General features: G+C 41.2%; 1 protein-coding gene across 4 annotated transcripts in view; it reads right to left on the reverse strand.

The window, feature by feature from the left end:
* Window positions 1–21,793, reverse strand: part of ccser1 (coiled-coil serine-rich protein 1) — a 116,299-nt gene that overhangs the window by 26,504 nt on the left and 68,002 nt on the right. The window contains exons 11-12 of one of the 4 annotated variants that reach the window (XM_086076169.1): window positions 11,765–11,813; window positions 343–380 (exon numbers count right to left, since the gene is read on the reverse strand). The exons of 2 other annotated variants lie outside the window; for them this stretch is intronic. In XM_086076169.1, coding sequence (XP_085932295.1) covers window positions 364–380; window positions 11,765–11,813 — 66 coding nt within the window. In that variant the 3' untranslated portion in view covers window positions 343–363. The remainder of the gene's footprint in view (window positions 1–342; window positions 381–11,764; window positions 11,814–21,793) is intronic. One more of the 4 variants, XM_086076168.1, reaches the window with a different exon arrangement.

Consider the following 21,793-nt stretch of genomic DNA (forward strand, 5'->3'; position numbering starts at 1 on the left):
TGTCCTATTTTTTTGAGATGGGGATGGAAATTTAAACTTTTTCATATGATTTATTAGTTCATCAACAAAATAATTGACAGAATAATCAATTAAAATTAAAATAATCTCTCTGCAATGTCTGTGTGCAAAACAACAGCATCTATGAACTCACATAAGTACGGTACCAGTTCTTACAATTAAGATATTTCTATTTTTGCCATTATTGGTATCCTTTAGTGGCATTGCAAAAAAAAAACACACAGAAAAAGTATTCAACTCTAGAGGTTTCACTTATAACATTACAATAGTAAACAAGCTTGACAGCTCCAGGTTTGTTGTGTGGCCCAACTGAGACACCCCTACCTTTTATTTTAAACTCCTCCATCATACCATGCTGCTTACTGGTTCCAGAAAAAGGGAGGAGGACGCGTGGATGGGAAGAAACATAAAAAGAAGACACAATGGTGAGATGGCACAGTGACATGATTTCAACAATGAAGTCACAAATACAAGCACATGGAAGGGATGGATAACACAAAACAAACTAACGCAGGGTACATATCACAGTAATTAATAACACGGTCATTGTATGATAGGGCAGAAGTCTCCGACGTAAATTGCTAGCATCTAGCTGTTAGCATTACCTACGAGTGTCTGGCTGGTAGCTGTAAATGAGGTTGACCTGGCTGACTTGAATTATTTTTCAATATTCTTCACCCAAGCTTCTTTGTAATTTACTCTCCATGTTTAAAAGAAGGGAATGTGCCTTAAATTGCATTTTGAGGACTTTTCATTATTATTTAAAGAATAAAAAATAAAAGATAAATATAACTTCTTCAGTTATTTTATAAAACACATTTGCGCATTAAAAAACAACAACATTCAACTCAAAATGTCAAACATAGCCGTTTAGATTTTAGGAACGCAACTTTAAACCATTAATACTTTGTTATTTTACACATGGACCATGATAAGGAATGCTAATATGTTTCATTGGCATGTGGCAGATAAATTCAGTGCAAAATTGTTTTGTGTTGTGCAAGTCCCATCTTACATACTTTGTTGGCAACACAATGATTTATCGGATGATTATGATTCCAGCACACAGACGGACGATCCATAAAGGCGCAAACAAACAAGCAATATTCATCAATAAGACGCTGCAAATGATCGGTGTGTGATTTAAGAGGGGATGCCAGTTTCAAGCACAAACGCAATACTGTTAAGTGACAGGGAAAACTTTACAACCACATTATTAGGTACACCTAACGAGAGCCAATACAAGAGCTGTCAGTCAGTGGGTCCGCCTTCAAATCATGGCTCAGAACCTACTGAGTGGAGTTTGCATGTTGTCTGGCATGGGTTTTCTCACCCACCCACGTTCCAGAAATATACATAGTAGGTTAATTGACAAGTCTTAATTGTCCCCTAGGTGTGAATGTAAGGGTGAATGGTTATATGTGCTCTGTAACTGGCTGGCAACGAACCCAGATAGTGCCAAGCATCTCGCTCAAAGTCAGCACTGATATCCCCCAGCTCACCAATCATTCCAATGAGAAAAGGGACTATAGAAAAAGGATGAACATACCAATGTACCTCATGAAAATATGAGTGAACACATTAGCACTGGAGATCAACAGTGTTTTGTAGTACTATGAGCGAGCAAAGTAAAGGGGGAAAACTAAATTAAAAACAAGTCATGTCCTATAAAAGGCAGAGAGCAGCTCTCTGTGGAAGCGCCAAGAGTGGGACACGATGGTGGGAATTCTGGAAAAGGGAAGCATGCGAGCGTCAGATCAAAGCCTGCAATGACCAGATGAAGAGGGGGGATGTCGGTTCAAATGAGGACTTTCCACAAACGCTCACGTACTGAGCGAACATGTTCAGTAATGTTCACAAGAAAGGAAAACGATATACACAACATGTGCTTGCTGGGTTATCACTGGCGAAACTGCCTCAATCTCAATCTCAGGAGTAATTCATATCACATATCAGCATTTTGCCAACCATAATACCACAACATATTACTTTTGACGTGTCAAAAATACATCAACACAACTTTTTTGTTTTGATTTGTTGGCAGTACATTACATTAGTAATACTCAATTGCATTCATGCAGTATTCACAAAAGATATATGAAGCTATGTCTTAAGTGTTCAAGGAAGAATACTGATAACAGCTGGGACTTTGAATCTTGTCTGCAGTGACATGGCCGGTTGTCTATGTGCACTGCAGTGACTCTGGGATAAATCCCTTTAGCAAATCCAGTGCCACTTCCTTATTTACTGTCACAGTTTCCTGAGGTAATGGCGTACGCACAAAAGAGTCACATCCATAGTCGATCCGCAGAATCGGCAGGGGGGAACATACACACAAACACACTGCGCATCGCAATCTTCAGCACGCTTAATGTTATTCTGGATAGCGATCTCCATTCAGACAATCCCATTACCGGTTCCACCAAATAGCATGAACGCATTCATCTGAAGCAGATTACAGGAGGTTACAGTAATGCTCTATTTGCAGGCTTCAGCTAAAAAGGGGTTGTCAGTTTATGACAACGGCATCGTTTTTAGGATTTTTATTTTGGAAACACTTTACAGTATTTCCCATAATAGATTTGGTTTTGACGGGATACAATCTTGAAAATCAGTGGAACAGATTATATTCAGATTTGACGGTTACTCTGTACTACACAAAGTCTCCAAAACAATAGAGGACAAAATCACGACTTGACTGGGAGGAAAGGGCAAAAAAATGAGAAAGTCAGCGAGTCAGCGGGGCTGCTTCTCGACGCTCAACTTAATGTTAATCTCATCTCAACCTTTCAGAAAAACATCTGAGAGGTTGAGGAGCCAGCAGGCGCAGGAAAACACTCAGGTGTAAGAGCGGACGATTGGGTCAAATGTGCCACCCGAGCTATGTTAACCCGTAACTCAAATAAATTAGGATGTGGCTGCAGATGCAGCGTTTTGCTGCAGAAGGCTGGGGTGGGAAAACAAATGGAGAGGGAAAGCCAACGAGGACATGAGGAGGCACAAAGTAACAGCTGTGCTGCAGATCTTTTTTCTCTTAATATTTTCTCAGAAAAAACCTGGACAAGAACATGAATGTGGCATTTTAGTATTGTGCCTGAACTTTTGCTACAGGTCTTAAAGGCATGCATCTCATGATATCGCGTTTTTCAGACTGCACTAGAATACCTGATTATTAAACCATGTTAGCCAATCAGAAGCCTGAAGAAATACATTTCTGGAAAAAGGTTTCATTTCTAGTGGATGGCGGTAATGCACATCCCAAAACTGGTGCCAACTGCCACATTGTTAAAGTCGATCAGGAAATTTTCAAACACCACTATTATGAGATCCGTAATTACGGAGGAATCAAATGGCAGAGACACTTTTCCTGATAGCTCAATTTGTTGGATCTGGTCACTGTCCAACTTGGCCCCTAATGCATGTGGGTTTCAACAAAAATTCCTCAATCTGTACTTTTAAGTGGAGCTTTTGTGTTTTACTCTAGACACAAAATTGAAGTCTATGTAACAATTTGCCATTTGAAGGGAAGTATCACAAGCCAATTTTACACTGCCTGTAAAACTTGTACTTTCCCCATCCTTTTTTAACCCCCATTGTCAACATTAAACAGGCAATTTTCCACCTTCCGAGGTATTAACAGATAGCGAACACAAGCAGGAAAACCACTCATTTGGGATCAGACTTCTGCCAAGGCTGAACGACTACCAGATGAGACAAATTTCCATGTAGATCAATTTGTTGGATGTGGTCACTGTCAAATGGTCTATTCATTGATCAAACACCTGTTATGGATTTTGCCATTCAGAACGTTTTGCACAAAGTACTTTAACAGCTGAACAGATGGGGATGTGCATTGAAGTGTAGAGAAGGTTAATTTAGGGGTTCGTCTGTAAAGGTTATAGTGCATTTTAGGCTCATCCTGAAATGTCATCAGAAAACTCAGTCCTAGGATATATATTAATAGCTTATGTAAAAAGTAAGGCAAAATATATCAGGGTATGAGTTTATGTCTACTGTAAATGCTGAAAAATGTGTTGAAATGGTTAACTTGACTAAACCTAAAAGAGTTTGCGTGTTGACAAGGGGCCAAAACGCGCTTGAAAAAAAATCTACACTTTCAAAAATAGCCGTGTGCGTGTGGCCACAGTTCTTGGCTTACTTCCTCTCACACTTCTGCCTTCTCACGTCCTGTCCTTGTACCCGCACATCCCTAGAGTCCCCACCTCCCCCTCCATATTCGACTACAGTGTACCCTGTGTCATTGTAACGATAATTATATATTAACGTGGTCTTGTTGCCGTCGTCACAGTCTGTCTTTCGGTGCCATCTGTGCCCAGTCAGGTGCCCGCCGTCCCCCTCATCCTGTGCAGCTCTGGCCCGACCCGCCTGAGGGAGGCATGGCGAAGGATGAGGACACAGATCACAGGCTCCCACACAAGTGCAGACTTTCTCTCTGATTTGCACGCAAACACACACCTTCTGCTGACAGCCTCAGTGCTTACTGCGCTGTTCAGTGCTGTCCCTGGGGCGAGATGGGGTGAGCCGGCAAAAAGAGGCACACAGCAGTAGTCACCACAGTCCCTTCTGCCTTGTTCTGTCCCATCCTGTTCTCATTGTTCTAAAGATGCCGCTTACCCTGATAAAGTTACTTAGAGGACGTCAGAGGGTTGAAGGCACGAGGCCCTACTGCGCCGTCTGTAAAAGCAAGCTTTGGTGTCGCTCTTCTCTATAAGAAGAAGGTGTTGGGGCAAAGTCACGCAGTAATTATCCATCTGCAGGTGTAGAATGACAAGGCCCATCTACAAAGACAACCTTTTGTTATTGTTCTGTATACAATATATTGCACTAACATAGAATGGGGGTGTATGGCCCAGCAATTGTTAGCATTTGGTGGTAGTATCAGAAGTCAACCTAAAAGTTATTTCATTTGTCTTACAACACAGAGTGGGGGAGAGTAGTAGTTCCTTATAAACTGTCCCAAAAATAGTCATTTTTCAAGCCAAGTCAACCCAAAAATGTTCTACATTCAGCAGTGTTATGAGAAGCATTTTTTTTTTGGTCACTGGTCAAAGTCATCCCTGCAAGTTTGCCACTTTTGGAGGAATTAATCCAAAGCTCCATGTAGAGTACAGTACTGTCTCTGAAAACTAATATTGTTACTTTACTTTTATATACGATACTGTGCAAAAAGGGTTTCATTCACGTGGGAGGGCATGAGAGAAAAAGTAACTAGTATGGCTTGGTTTGCGTTTCTATACCCCACCCCCACCCCCGGGTCGGCGTGTATTTACGTAATTGTTCTACGCGGATTGGTGTATCTAGGCCTTAAGAGTTTTACCACTGCCCCTGCCAAACTGATAACCAAATTGCATCAACATCAGGTCCTACAACTTTGAGAAAGGCACCATTTTTATCGGAGACACCTTGAAAGAGTTAAGCCTTTCACCGAGTGCCATTCTGTTGTGATAGTGCAGATGGAGGGGGCGGGAGGAGGACAAAGATGGATGAAAAAGGAAGAGTCAGAGATAAAGAACAAAACAACAGGAGGGAGGGGGAAAAAAAGCCGGTGAGACTGTGGGAGGATTGTACTCGTCAATGCTGAATTTCAATAAGTAAACAACAAATATTCTTCATTTCTTCTTCTCTGCTCTTTCCAGCGCAATGCGCTCGCTCAGTCGCCCCGATTGCTATCTTTTGGCTTCTTAACTTTTTTGACAGCTCATCTCTCTCATCTCATTCCACTTCCCTACGGCAGCTTGCTTTCATCCTCTCTTTTTTTCTTGCCCCATGTGTCACCACAGTTCCTCAACTCTCCGCATGCATTTTCTCTTTAAACCCATGGTTCCTTCAAAAGTACTGTATATGCTAAAGCGAGGTACACAAAAGACACACACTGATTTTTACATCTAAAACAAATTTTTATTTTTTTATTGAGAAATGAAAAAAAATAAAATCACTGTGTGAGTCGTTTGGTTATTTGGTAAGTAGATTGCGGTTTCACGTCTATCGTTCTGTTTCACGTCCCAGTCAGGAGGTCCGTGCCTCGGTCCAAACTCAGCGTTGACCACTGAATTTAAATATTTACATGGGAAAACACTGCCAGCTTTGTAAAAAAAATATTTCATTATAGAACTGTTTTATACAGTTTGCATTATCTGTATCCAAAATACAGTTGTCATGCAATTGAAGGGACACAAAAGCAAAGTTTGTATTACTTATTTCTAAACAGTCTCGCTACACTCTGTTGATTGGTCTACATAGAATTGTTGCTTTCATAAGAACAACAAAAAGAGCCCGTCGTCAAAAAAAGTTACCAAGATGAACAAACACATGATTGACATCCTCCATTGTTGTCCTATGCATACTGTGGCGCATTCCGAGTTTTGGTCCCGCCAACACACCCGGCGGTGGAACGATAAGCCAGGGATGTCGGCGTAAAAATAAAAAGTCTTGCTTGCTTGAGTGCAACATTACACGATCAGAGGAGCAGATGGGCGGCTGGCAGAGGTAGGTAGTCCTGGTGGCCTCCGTCAAGGAGCCGTGAGGGTAGAGGAGTGTGGCTAGTCCCCTTGGGGACCAGGGAGGGGGGTGGAAGTGGCTCATTAGTGTGAATAGTGCACAGGAGAACATGGAATCGCTGTGTGTATGCTTGTCTGTTTGAGTGCCTCCGTCTATAATTAGGAGTCACCGCGAGTAGCGCTGTGGATCACAGTCAGATAAGTTGTCTGGCGGTGAGCCAAGGTGGCGATAACCTCACATCAACACGCACATACACAGAGGAGTGTGTCTGCGTGTGTGACATCGCAGTGTGCTGTGCTTGTTTGGAGATGACTTGGTTTCTCCTGATAAGAGCCACCTGTAGATGACAGGGCGCAAATCTCCAGTTTCACACGCGTATTGAACTTCCAAAGTTGTACACTCAAGTGTTTCAGTCATAATACTTGAGAGATGATCCCGAGTAGTCATGGGGATGACTGAACACGTTCCGCTCTGTCAAGAGGTTCCAGGTTGGAATCTCAGCTCAGTTATTGCAGTGTAGAGATTGCATGTTGTCCCTATGCATTTGTAAGTTATTTTCAGACACTCTGGCTTCCTCCCATGTTCTAAAAACATGCATGTGATTGATTGAAGACTCTAAATTGCCCACAGGTGTGAACATTAGTGTCAATAAAAGTTTATGTATAAGAGGCAATTGGCTGCCAAGATGAGCCGTGAGTCGTGTGACCCTCACGGGAACAAGAACTATGGAATGGACTGACTGCCAAAGTTGGCTTTCCCCCATGTCACTGCAGGAGACCCACAAATGTTCCCGGTTTCGGATGCAGATTGACAGAAAACTCAAACCAGTGCAAATTTGGACCAAGGACTGAAAAGCGCTGTTAAGTGAAAATAAATGTCTCATAAATTTGAAGAGGAGTGTTGTTATCAGCCCTGCCAAATTTGAATGATTAAAAAAATTACCAAGCATAAATTGATACTTGGAAATTGTGAAAATATTATATGATTATAAGACAACATGACGATATGGCTGGAATAAATCCCACGGTCGTCACACGGCTTTTCCACACCATAACAACGAGGCTCTTTAATGCAGACACACCTGTGCAAGGCCATCGTCCACAAGCTGGCCAACATGTTGGACTATTTTTTTCCTCCTTACTATTCCATCTTTCTCTTTGTGATGTAGGTCTAGGCATAGTAGCTAGCTAGCTAATTACACCAAAAAGCAAGCCACTGATGCAAATGAATATAGTGGTGAGGGGTGACGAATGTTAGACAAGTCAGCTAGCTCATCCGTGACTCTAACAAAGATGGGTTGTATAGAAAATGGATGGATGGAATTTCAACAGGCGTCACAGAATGGACTGCAGTCAACCTTGGACCACAGCCACAGAAACAACTGTACTTCATAATCTGGGATGCCAGGGACTCACAACAAGGCAACAATGTGGGCTCCCCAAAGTGGAGCATCAAAGACATGAGGCAGCAACACACACACACATATGCATACTTGCACAGACAAACTGAAAATAGCCAATGGTTCTTGCCCTCATTCAACCCCTACAGGGCACATATGAAATTATGCAAAACACACATGCACTCTTCCCTCTGGCAGGCGACCTCCACCTGGGTATAAAAATATTTTATCTCTGCAACCACCGCCACTGGGCATACTTCATTGTAAACCCACGCTTTCTTCTCCACCTGCTACCCATTCTTACACACACACTCGCATTAAGTCAATATAAATGTGCCGCACACCAACTAACTACTAAGTGCGGCGCTTGGCAAATGTAGTTGTAATATTTACAAGACGCGTAAAGAGCAAAAGCATTTACGACATTAAAGTTCACAAACACTGAGGTACCGCTGGCCGCCGCTGTCAAGCCATTACGGGGCCTTGCAAAAGCATTATGTACTAATGCACCCATTAACGACGCTGGTCAAGTGTTTTTACAACTGTTGAGTAACGCGGATAAAACATCCAGGATGTCTGGAGCACTCGGGTGGGACTTTTCCTAGAAAGTTTTGGTTTGAACTCCAATTGTATCCACTTCTGGAGAATTCGATTGTATAACAAGCGCACAAATCCCATACAATATAAGGATTTAAGCATAGGCAGTGCTTGATAAACTACTATCCTTGCTATATAAGGACCGTCCGGGTGTTTTTTGTTTTGTTTTTCTCCTTTTCCCTTTCACATCTTTGAAGTTTGCCACAGAATTTGGCACATACAATAACCAGGCTTAATTTGAATACTACTTTCACTTTCCGATCCGATTATTAGATGTCTCTAAAGCAATTATTCTGTTGTGTGGAGTGTTTTAGGAGTGATTTTTTTTCCCCTGCTTGATGTGCTCGACAATCCGTCGTGTTCAACAATCGTGAACGTTCTCAAATTCTCATGTGTGTGGTAAGTAGGGGTTCAGATTTTTTGTCATAGACTTTAATAAAGGGTAACTCATTTAGCCATTTCAGCAATAAAAAGTTAATATTTTGTATATAATTAATTTGACAACCTCATTATTTTTCCATGTACAATGAATACCTTTAAGACAGGTAATGACCAATCACGGCCCACTTGTTTTCTGGGTTTGGTCATGTGACGTTCGCAAACTGAGCCATGACTGAGTGTCCCTCCCTGATGCAGCTATCGTAGCTCAGCATAGCAGATGAGGGAGAATCGTACACCAGCTGGATGTTCTCATTCTTACATTAACTTTTTATTTTTAAGTTTGTCTAGAACCCTTATTTCAGCCAGTCACTTATGAGTACAGAGCTGTTTTCCATATAACGCATATGCGATAGATAGAATTATTTTGTTTGAAAGCGCGATATGAATATTGATGACTTGACTTGTTGGCCTCTTCCACTACCACTTCCAATTCCATCACTTCAAAACTTTTAGTTTGCGCTTACAATGCTCTCCCAAATGAGCCATGGTGAAAACTAATAGTCTTACAGAAAGCGCGAAACTGGTCTTTATTACCTTTACACCTGAGTGAGTGAACACGCAATTTTGCGCCTGATATTTGAGATCTTCAGTATAAGATACAATTTTTAGCCCACCAACAGTGCACAGAGTCTGTAACTGCAATTTAGAGCCCAGCGCTGGTAGTTAGGTTCTTATTAAACCAGACCCAACAAGAGCAGTAAGCACACACTTGCCCTTGTTTTACTTGCCATGCGTGGACCATTTAAAAAATTTAAAAATAAATCTGTTAAGATGTCAAAAATTGGCACATTGCCGCTCGAGTTCACCTTATCGAAGAAACAAGAGGCTTAAAGTAATTAACACCATTTGCCCTGAAACAGGTCCACAGATTCTAATTCCACAGCGCCACATTAGCAACGCTCTTCCAGGAGTTTAATGAGCGAGAAGAATCACCGACGCAAATGCACACAAAGATGAAGATAATGAGTGATTTCCTGCTAAAAACCTGCGCAAAAATAACTCTGTCACACACACATATAAACAGAAAGTGCTGAGGTGCTCTTGCACATATAGAGCAAAACAAATGACGCTCGAATGGCGCTCATTGTTTCTTCAGGCTTTCACCTTCATACACACACATACATGCACACACAATCATGCACGCGCACATGTACTGTATACACTTCCACACAAAAGCAGGCAATCAGAAACAGATTGGACTTTATGGTCAACATTTGAGGTGTCCTTGTGACGTGTGGGTGCACGAGCATGTGTGTGTGTGTGTAATCAGTGTGAAGGAGTGTGGGGGAGGGAATTCGTTACTGAGAAGTTGATGGGTCACAGTGGTCAAGCAAAGGTTCTGTGCGAGGCAACTGTTAAAAGGGCGATGATAGGTGGGGTTTTACAAAAACAGGAATGTATGCTTAAGCTAAATTGTTTTTTAACAATGTTGACCATATTTAGTTGATATAGCACCTTTACTCCTAAGCATTACAGATTCCAGTAGCAGTCATTTGCGGTCTGAAAATTATTTTCCGATAGTATGTGTTGAATGAATCTGTGCAATATATGAGTTAAACTTTTTGATTTGAATTAGTGAAATTAATGAATTGTAACTTAATGTGACATTTCTGAGTTGTTAATATGAATTTGGTAAATTACAAGTATACAATAAGTAGTACATATTGCTTTAACTGAATATAGTGTCACTTGGTATTCCCTAAATCTACCACAGACGACAAAATATACATTCTGGTGGTTTAAAAGTGCGGGAAAAAAATAGATATGCTTGCTTGATTAGACACGTTGAACACTCGAACACCCTTTTCTGCTGAGGAAGTGTACTTTCCATTGTTCAATTCCTGCAACCATTACATTTAGTCAAAAGCCACTGACTCATAACGAATGGAGAGAAATGTTCGGTACCTCTTGAGCAAAATACTTTCTTCCCCTAACTTTCTTTAAGGCAAAGAAATGCTGGCTATCACGTCAATTTCTAGGTTCTACAACCAGAAGAGAGAATATCACTTCAACAGGTCACCATCTGCCGGGGATAAGGAATTGGAAGTACAGTGGGCAATGGGCAGCATTCCCTTCTACGTAACAAGACAGGTAGCATTCCTCACTTAAAGGGTCTTCATACTGGGTCATAATTCACAAATGGAAAAATCCAAATATGTTTGAGCTTGTTTTGAGCAGACAGAGTTCCTTGGCCTTTAGAACTGTTTTTCAGTATATTATGTTGAAATAGCTGACTAAGATTGTTTTTCTCCACAAAACTAATCAATGTCAGTGATTCCAAAAAAGTGCTAAATGGTACGCCATGACAGATCATGAGGTATGCTGCAGGAAATTATCCAAATTCACTTAAGAGGTCCCAAAATTAATTTTCTATGAATAGTGTATCTTGGCCAGCAGTTAATAGTGACAGGCTGAACAATTACAGCAGAGAGTACATATAACATGTCGATCTACTTGTAAGCTTTGTGTTCAAGTAAATTTGTGAGTAAACTGAGATGAGATCATTATTTTATTATATATTCTGCATACATTTTGCGACAGTTTTGTTTGTTGTGTGCAGTGATACTTTTCTGATGTAAACTATATGCCCTGGCTCAATAAAGGCCAAGGTCTTAAAAATTGAGAAAGGCAGAAAAACTGCTAAATGAGCACGAGTGTATGAGTGTACTCTGCAAGACCCAGTACAAAGACCCCTAGTGTGTTGGTTTTGTTTTGGTACATCTAGTCGAGTACACGGGGCCACTACAAGACAGTCACGTCCAATCGGGTGATATCAGAATAGACACTCACTCAGTTGTCTCCTTGAGGACAACGTGGCGCTCCCATGCGCCTTGATGCCCTAGAAACAGAAGACATGTTGACACAAAAAGCAACCAATGTTGTAAAGAAGAGAAAAAATCAAATAAGAAAAAAGAAGGGGGTGGGCACAGAGACAAAGAGGGATTGTTGTTAGTAGGCAACACTTAAGAGTATTACACAGCAAGCACAAATCAACCATGGTGTACATTCATCAGTGGAAGGCTGATTAAGGTCTTTACTCATTACGGGAGCCACAAAAGTGTCTTTTCGATCTACACAAATATACAGCCACCGATGCAAAGTAATATATAGCCAACAATGCGGAGCAGTACACAGTGTCTGCTAAAAGACAATAAAAAGAGCTGGATTACAGGATTGAAAAGATTCTGCAGGTAATGGTTTTGTAGTGAGTTGCGTTGTAATGATTGTGCTGGAACATATGTACATAAAATGATCTTTAATATTGTGAACTCTTTCACAACAAGGTAAGTCCCGAGGCTTTAACTTATCTGAGAGACTGTTTACATGCCTTGCCTTGGTGCTGTTGTTTTGGTTAGAGTTCAAATTAGTAGTGCACAGAACTACAAAAACCACACCACATTGACCACATCTGTCATACATGCATTGGTCTTTTTCATTTATTTCTTTACCAAAAAGAAAAGTAAAGGCCTTTGTAGAAAATAGGAGACGAGGGAGTATAACACTGCAGCAAAAATATGAATTAACGTTAGCATGTGTTTATTTTTTGTTTTCTAGCCAATGACAGTCTTAAGTGAGGAAAGAATGTTGTTGTGTATTATGTATAAAGCGCCCAAACACAACTTTTGTTGAGATTTGGTGCTACATCCCCCATGTGGTATCAACTTGCCGCTGGTTTGGCTAATGGAAAAGCATATCTGATTAGATACTGCGAAAGTGGCATAGCTGACCCAACCCAGAGCATTTTTTAGACCCACAAGTTGGGTTACCAACTCTAGTTAAGTAATTGACACCAACCACTAAAAATATTTCTAATTGTCTATATCATTATTAATATAATTTAAAACACACACACACAAATCTCAGATTCAGGAGGAGCAGTGTGGTTTTTGTCCCGGCTGTGAAACAGTGGACCAGCTCTACACCCTCGGCAGGGTTCTTGGGGTGCATGGGAGTTCGCCCAACCAGTCTACATGTGTTTTGTGGATTTGGAAAAGGCGTTCGACCATGTCTTTCGGGGATTACTGTGGGCTTCTGGAGTTCGAGGTACCGAGCCCCCTGATACGGGCTGCTCGGTCCCTGTATGACCGGTGTCAGAGTTTGGTCCACATTGCCGGCAGTAAGTTTGATTTGTTCCCAGTGAGGGTTGAACTCCGCCAAGGCTGCCCTTTGTCACCGATTCTGTTCATAATTTTTATGGACAGAATTTCTAGGCGCAGCAGAAGTGTTGAGGGAATCCAGTTTGGTGGCCTCAATATTGCATCTCTGCTTTTTGCAGATGATGTGGTGCTTGCTGTTGGCTTCATCAAGCCGTGATCTCCAACTCTCACTGGAGCGATTCGCAGCAGTGTGTGAAGCGGTTGTGATGAAGATCAGCACCTCCAAATCCGAGACCATGGTCCTGAGTCGGAAAAGGGTGGCATGCCCTCTCCCGGTCGGGGATGAGATCCTGCCCCAAGTGGAGGAGTTCAAGTATCTTGGGGTCTTGTTCACGAGTGAGGGCAGGAGGGAGCGGAAGATTGACAGGCAGATCGGTGCAGCGTCTACAGTGATGCGGGCTCTATATCGGTCTGTGGTGGTGAAGAAAGAGCTAAAAGGCAAAGTTCTAGATTTACCGGTCGATTTACATTCCTACCCTCACCTATGGTCACGAGCAGTGGGTAGTGAACAAAAGAACAAGATCCCGGATACAAGCGGCTGAAATGAGTTTCCTCCGCAGGGTATCCGGGCTCTCCCATAGAGATAGGATGAAAAGCTCGGTCATCCGGGAGGAACTCAGTGTCGAGCCGCTACTCTTCCGCATGGAGAGGAGCCAGTTGAGGTGGCTCAGGCATCTGGTTTGGATGCCTCCTGGACGCCTCCCTTAAGAAGTGTTCCGGGCATGTTCCACCAGCGAGAGGCCCCAGGTACGACCCAGGACACGCTGGAGAGACTATGTCTCTCGGCTGGCTTAGGAACGCCTTGGGATCCCGCCGGAGAAGCTTGGTGAAGTAGTTGGGGACAGGGAAGTCTCGTATGCAAATATCTTGTGCATGCCACAAAGGCGCTCCAAAACTTTTACTAACAACCCGAGCTTAACTTTGCACCACCCACAACATGCAAAGCCGGACTCTCAGTCAGGATGGATCACTTCAGTATACTTCCTTGAAACCAAACTTCTGTTGATAAAGGGCTTTGACGCCATCTTGTGGCATTGTAGGGCATTTTTTTAAAAAGAGCATGTGAATAGTTGAGCATTTCAGCCAAAAGCTGAGAATGAGTTCCACATGTAGGAAAAAAAAAAAGATGTATAGGTAAATTCTTGAAAAGTGAATCGCGGGGGTTTGCATCACAAGATAGTACCCACTTTTGCCAATGGTAAACCATCGAAGTCAAATGAAACAGAGCTGAATCTCCAATTCATTCAGCAGTAGTCCGTTTTAAACAGATTCTGGCCTCAAGATGTCAACCTAGAAAACTAACTAAAGGAAATAAGAGACGTGAGGTGGAAGCTGAGGGCAGCATGACTCATCCTTGCAAGAGTCTTTGCTGCCTCTGCCTCCAATCCGGCGTGACCGATGCTCGGCATCAGGGGAATTAATGAGGAGTATTGATGACACTTGATGCTGTACTACATGCCGGTAGCCATGCGAATTTAACAAGCTGACCAAAAATCACTTTCTGGTGTTACGCAAGACAAGTTGTGCTGTAAAATGTGTTGGGTAGAAAGAAGAATGAGGAAAAATGGAGGACTTACAAAGCCTACCACCTGCACTCATAACAACGGTTCTCAAGCGCTCGCACACAGAGGGGTAATTCTACAGCAGGCAGATGGAAAGTGGCCTCCAACAGTAAAACTTGATGATAGCATAAAAGCACAATTAAAAAACCCTACTCCCAAACATCAAGATATTACCCAGGTCTGGACGGAGTTCTCATTAAGGACTTTCATGGGAAGATGTAATCAGCCATGTTCTTTTTATGTCATCATATAAATGCAATTTGTGGGATGGGGCAAATTCTATGTTGTGGAATGTTATTGGTGTCATCTAATGGAGCCGATGTTAATTGCTTGCTGTTAATGATTAGGAGCTTTATAGGAACCTCATTTTAGCATGCACAGCTTTTGTGAATTTACGGTAGTCTCAATGGAACCTATGCAACTTTTGGGAAATTAGTTATTTTAACATGTACAATTGGGGTGGGGGGTGGGGGTTTATTTACGGGAGTCTCATTTTGAGGAGTGGAATTTGCGTTACTGTTGTTTTAGTCTACATTAAATTTTGGGGGACTTAAGGTGGTCCAATTTTAACATGTACAACCAACTATAAGCAGTTTTGGGAGGAGTTACTTTAGGGTGTTTATGACTATTTAAATGTTAAACTTTTGGGGGATTTACAATGTCTCAGATTATCTTGTGCAAACTTTGGATGGTCATGTTAGCCTCATTTTAACTGCGTAACTTTTGTGGATTTGTATCTATTGTTATGTATATTAATGTCATGAATAAGATTTATAGATGTTAAATTGTTGACTAAATGTCACGTGTGTGTAAGTGTAGATCAACACTTTGATGCATACAGAAAGTAGAAGTGGTGAGAGGAAGTGATAAGAAGTGACGGATGTGATGAGAATGAAGAGGTATACAGGTGAAACAGCGGGCATAAAGACAGGAAAGTAGTCAGGCCGATGATGAAATGAGTTCAAGGAAGTGATGTGAAACATTCTGTGGAAGAAGGAAAATCAAAAGCGGAAAGTAAGATGGAAGAAAGCTGAGAGAAAATGAAGCGTGAGAAATTTGACCAAAATGTGGAAAATGCGACAAATTAAAAGGGAGACATTAGCAAGATTATAAAACTTTGAGGTGGATGGAGGGACACGACATAAAAAAACGTACAAAAACTCTAAATGGGGCAGCACACATTTCTGTCTGTCTTATTGCCGTGCCATTACTCAGTAAGGACCACGATTGTACAAAATGATCTAGTTTACAGGAATAGGAGACCTACATAGTTCCAATCAGCGTTTGGACCGGCCCTCCTTCTGCCACTTAAGAGTGGCAGAGAGTGCTGATGACGCACGTTGGCATGATGTGTGTCATTACATGTGTTCATGGAGGGTCCCCTTTCCCAATAAGAACTAAATACATCGTGTTATTGCTGCTTTAACACAAAATGGAGATGAACTGAAGTCTTCTTTTCCCCCTGGCTGTAATGGTAAACAACAAAAAGGGGGCAAAGGAAAAGAATCAATGAGTGTTCTGGCTTAGTCGGTAGAAATGTGCGAGTAATTTATTTCACCCGACTGAACAAAAGAAAAAGACATTTCTCTCAAAGTTTGCAAGAAAAATGATGATTACAGGGTGTAGTAATGTAGTTGGGCACAGTGAGGAGACTAAAGTCATTTATTCACAAGTTAGAGAGCAGAGTAGAGCCTTAAAATAGAGTAGAGCCAGTAAGGTTATGCCTGTGACTTTTATACAAACACTAAATGCCCAAAAAGTTACCAATTGACGCAACAGTGCGCTTTCAGAATCGAATTGGCCGACTTTTACAGGCAGTGTAAGAGGAAGTACTGGTACTATTTCTAAAGGGAGAAAAATGCCGGGTCACCCTTGTCCTCCCTTTCTCGGTTAGTGGTATTTAAACACCACAAGGCAGCAAAAAAAAAAAAAGACTTCCAAGTCGCTACCTCCTAGTTCATGGAGGATGACAAGTAGATGGGTGGTGCCATTATGATTCACAGACAACACAACATACCTGGCTTTGAATACCATGAAAATTCATCCCTCGTTAGCCTTAATGTCGATACATAGTTCAATGCTATCGGGTCTTGAGCATAACATGTAAACTTAATAATCAAACCTGAATGATTACAGGGAGTGTTTTGGTGGATATGAAACAGGGCGAGGCAACAGAAGTAAAGCTGAAGCCATTTAGAGAAAATAGCGCGAGAGAATGAGAAAGGCAACAAGAGAGAAGTAACCATCAAGAGCCTTTGATTCCTCCCATAAAGGCTTCCTGATAGGAATGCCCATGAAATTAGCTTGCTGAAATAAAGCAATTCCAATCTATTCAATCCCCTCTAAAAACTTTCAAACAGCTACCATACCTCCAAGCTCATAAGATTCTCTGCAGGGCGTAAAATAGCTTTTCTTCTTCTCAGGACACACTTCCTCTCTCTCGCTTGCTCACTCACACACTCTGTCTTACCCTTTTTAAAAGTGCACAATTGAAAAATGAGAGTAGGGGGGGGTCACACTTTTCAATTTGTGTTTGCTTCTCTTGCAATATTACAGCTTTTTAGCTGGGTCGGTGAATATGTGGCCTAATGTATATTACTGTATAAGTGGACAGTACCTAGAGGTTCCACGGCTTAAGATGTGTTTAAGTTGACACTAATGAGATGAAAGTGGCATTGATGACGATATAATTTTTCAGGACAATAATTTTTCAAAAATTCCCAGAGAAGGAAATGCTCTGCCTCTGACCCATCCCAACAAACATGCGATTGACTGGCGACCAATAGGTTGTAGCTGGCCTCTCACCCAGTTAGATGAGCTTGACTCCAGCTCCACTGGCTCGATGGAGCAAGTCGTAGTGAGATGCTTGACATTTGCAAGAAGAGGCCGAAGGAGTAGCTGCCCCACTTGTAGACACACTTTCTGTTGCTAGCCAACAGCGCACCGGGGTACCTAACCTACATAGCAGCATTATCTTCCTACACACTCTCACGAGCATGGTCACAAGAAGAAGAAGAGGGTGGCATTGAGGTGGGGGGGGAGGCTCAAATCAGGCCGCACATGCTGCAAGCCACTGCTGAGTAGAGTCACCTGCGCTTACTAGCCTACCTTGCTAGCGGGCAGCCAGCTGCTCCTCTAATTAAGAGCCCATCTACTCAAGAAGGGAGGGGCTGAGCATATGGAGGCCTCCATAGCCACTCTAGGTACTGGCCTTAGAATAAATCACAGAGATATACACTTGAGCGCAGGCCAGACTTCCACAATTTGGACATCGTGTAAAAGGAAACTAAAGTCACTGTGGAAAGAGTTCTGGGATCTACGTTTTGGTAACAATGAATGCATGCTACTCAATACAAACGGGGTTTACAATGGAATTTTGTTCTTCTGGTTGTCCCATAACCTGGATTTCTACACAAGTCTGAACGTGCTGTAGTCTATCATGAAGCTATGCTAACATAGTAGTACAGTAATGTCCTAATTACAGAAGAAGAAGAAACTGAATAACTAATAATTAATATCAACTACATTGTTTTTTAATTGGAAGCAACTGAAAAAACTTTGTGGACAGGTATGTTTTTTTAAGGACACTTAGAAATGGCCACAATGACCCTCAAATGGCTGCTTCACAACAAAATGGTAGACTTCCTGTGTGTTTTCAGGCATCGGTTCTAGAATTGTTTTATGGGTTTACTTAGACAAAGCTAACAAATTGCATGTTGCAAAGGGAAAATGACTTTGGGAGTAAAAAAAAAGAAAAAGTAGAAATTGCGGTTGATGATTGGGAGTCACGCCTACCACTGGTATAAATTATTGCTCAGACATTTATGAAATAATGAATTACAATTGTACCAAATTCTGCTAATGATTATTCTATACCTGCTGAAAATATTAAATTGCCACTTAGAAACGCATATGAAAATTGTTTCCGTGCTCACAGACTGAATTTAGTCCTGACGGGAAGTCGTTCTCAAGGCACTACTGGCGTGCATTAAATCGAGATGTGAGCATTAATTAAACAAATTCAAAATTGATCATAAGAGTTGCAAAAGCCGGATTATATATTTTTTTAAAAAGTCTGCTTTAATTCTTGATCCTTTACATATGCTGAATAAAGATTGTCAGAGAGCTATTAATAAAGCACCAGGGAACTATACAGTAAATTGCAAAAAATACAATAATGTCAACACAACAGGCCTGAATCAAACCCCCCTGAAACATCTCTACAAAACAAAGTGAACAAAACATTAAGAAATGAAGCTTTAACAAACAAGTAGCTCAGCTAAATGGATTCTGTGTTAATGGCATTGCCGTGCTTATAATTGAATTCCGCCATGAGGCATGACAACACGCATAACACAATAATGAGTGAATGCTACTGTCTGTGGCATAAATGCAACTTATTTCCCTCACGTTACTTTGACGTTTTTCAAGACATTATTGACTTTGCAATCCGCCCACTAATGGCTGCGGCATAGAACGCACACGCATCCAATTGTGGGGACACACAAACACACACACAGGCGATGAAAAATAGATACAAGGTACTCGCCATGTCACACGCAAAGCCTCACTTTGTTGCTTGCTTAAGCCAAAGGAAGCAATGAGCATTCAATAGGGTGAGGCCATCGCTGACTGTGTTATTGGAAAAGCATTAGTGGGAGTGGGTGTGCAGTGCCATAAGGGTGCAATAAAAGCCTGAAATGTGGAGAAAGAAAATAACAGATTAATATGTATTAAAGACCTCAGGCCAAAATGATGGAAATTCAGCGCTCAAATAAATATAAACACAAATGTGTTTGTTGACCATATTTTGTGTCATCTACAACCAACATTGACATCTCTAAATTATACAGTAGATGAAATGATTATTTGATCCCCTGCCGAATTCCTTGGCCGGAAACTGAAACCTACAGCTCCCTCTCTGGGTTTTCTATTGGGTTGAGGTCTGGAGACTGACTTTGCTACGCCATGAACTTAAAGTAGCACTAATAAAATATTTTCATAACTCTTCTGATGAAACAGACTTAAAACTAGTTGAATGGTATCTTTGCCATGGCCTGAGGGGGTCTGTATTATTTTTACTAGAACTAAGCAACTTTGAGGAGGATGGTAGGAACACTGCCACACAAAAAATACAAATGTGCTGACTGCTTTATGGCATACGTCACTTCCCCCTTCGACCCATTCGTTACAAAGACGGAAGTCAATTTGAATGTCGATTCACGATTACTGCCTTCCTGGCTCAAGTTGCAAAACAACTGAAAAGTTTTGTCTGAGGAGACAAAAAATAAAAAAGGAAAAAGGAAGCTACCCGGATAAAAGGACAGTCAAGGATCAACATTGGCCCGAATTTCATCCGCTGGTGTGAGCTAAAAAAATGACGCAATACGCTTGTCCTCATATGAAATATGGTCTTCCTTCAGACATAACAATACCGATGATTTTGTACGTATGGCGCCGCCAAGTGTTGCTTTAATATGCTTCCTTCTTGAGCCACTCCTTTGTTTTCAACTAAGAGTTTACAGTACATGGCTATGTTCACTGGCCCAACAATGTCCCATTTCCCACTGCAGATGAACAGTCCCCAAAACCCATTCGGCATCACTCACGAACAAATGCAAAGAAACGTTCTTACTCTGCACAAAAGTTGGATTCGTGACACAAGTACAATCCTGTTTTTTTCGCACCACTGTGCATATGTTCTTAATCTTTATCCCATTTTCAAAGGTTTGGTAAAGCTTGCTAAACAACATAAACTGACAACATATAATTATGATTTCAATCATTTTGGACGAATTACAAAGTTGAATTAAAGAACGCTGCACACAAAACATGCAGAGAAAAATTTATTAAGCACAAAGAATGAAGAAACACGGCACAAGTAAATGTGCAGTAGTAAATGTAGCGATTAAGATAAAAAGAGTAGAAGAAAGTCACAATTAAACTTGACTGTGAAAAGCAAAAATTGAAATCACAATTACATTTTTATTAATTGCCAAACCCTAATTTGTAGTTAATAAATGTCATGACATTACCATCTGAAGTGGCAGAAAATACAGTATATACAATAAGCCATGCCGGTCAGAATCTGCAGAGTAGCAGCCAAAATAAAACTCTTGAGGAGATTTGTTGAGATATAATGAAGGTAATGCCATTTTTCCGCAAAACAAAAATCTGAACATGTATGTACACTGTACATGCATGATATAAACAGAGTTGTTGTAGACAATGGGTGTAATACATTGTGAAGGCCACTGAAAAAAAAAAGCCACTGACGTCAGTCAGCATCGTTCACGCTGATCGTTTCTTACTTGTATATCTGAAAATAAATAACATTTTCATCAAAAGTCCTTTCTTATTTTTGTTTTATAGATTGAGGAGTCACAAAATAACAAATATCGGCATCAAAGAAACTGTTCTGCGTTACATTTCTTCTCACAAGAAACGTATTTGATCTTTTTGTTCAAATATCGGCATGTTTGCTGAAATCAACCTACTGCTGATTACCAATGAACGAATAAAGCTACAAACAGTCTTTTGGTCGGTTGGTTCTTATAATCTTGTAGAACAAAATATTCTGAGGGTCTTGAAAAATCAGTCAAAATAGTATATTGTAAAATTGCTGGCAATATAGGGAACTCTGTTTCGAAAATGGCTGACAGTGAATGACTTAACAGCATCAGCCACTGAGCTTAAAACTAACCAGGCTGCAGGTATGTGAACCATCTCTCGTGTGTAAATTGAGAGGTGCATGTTGTTCAAGGGTAACTCCACGCACATTAATCCACCTCAACTTTCTCTTGCTTAAATGACCATGAATACTTGCTAATCAATCAGTTCGGGTTCCCTCGTTCAACATGACACACTCTATATGAGCCAGTTAAGAAATGCTTTTATGAGTTCTGTGTGAGGAATATGAAGACAATGTTGGCCTACTCTAAATTCTGTAAGTCCGAAAACACACACGGGCCCATCTGTCATCTCCATCTGTAGCACCTGAAGCTCAACACTGTGGTGCTGTACTTGCAATGGACAACATTAACTGGTAGAGCAGAGTCAACACAGGCCGTTTGATTGCGGTGCCTCATGTCGCACTTTAC

Source organism: Leptonotus elevatus, chromosome 5, assembly GCF_054856555.1.
Source record: "Leptonotus elevatus isolate MCC_2025b chromosome 5, RoL_Lele_1.0, whole genome shotgun sequence".
NCBI lineage: Eukaryota > Metazoa > Chordata > Actinopteri > Syngnathiformes > Syngnathidae > Leptonotus > Leptonotus elevatus.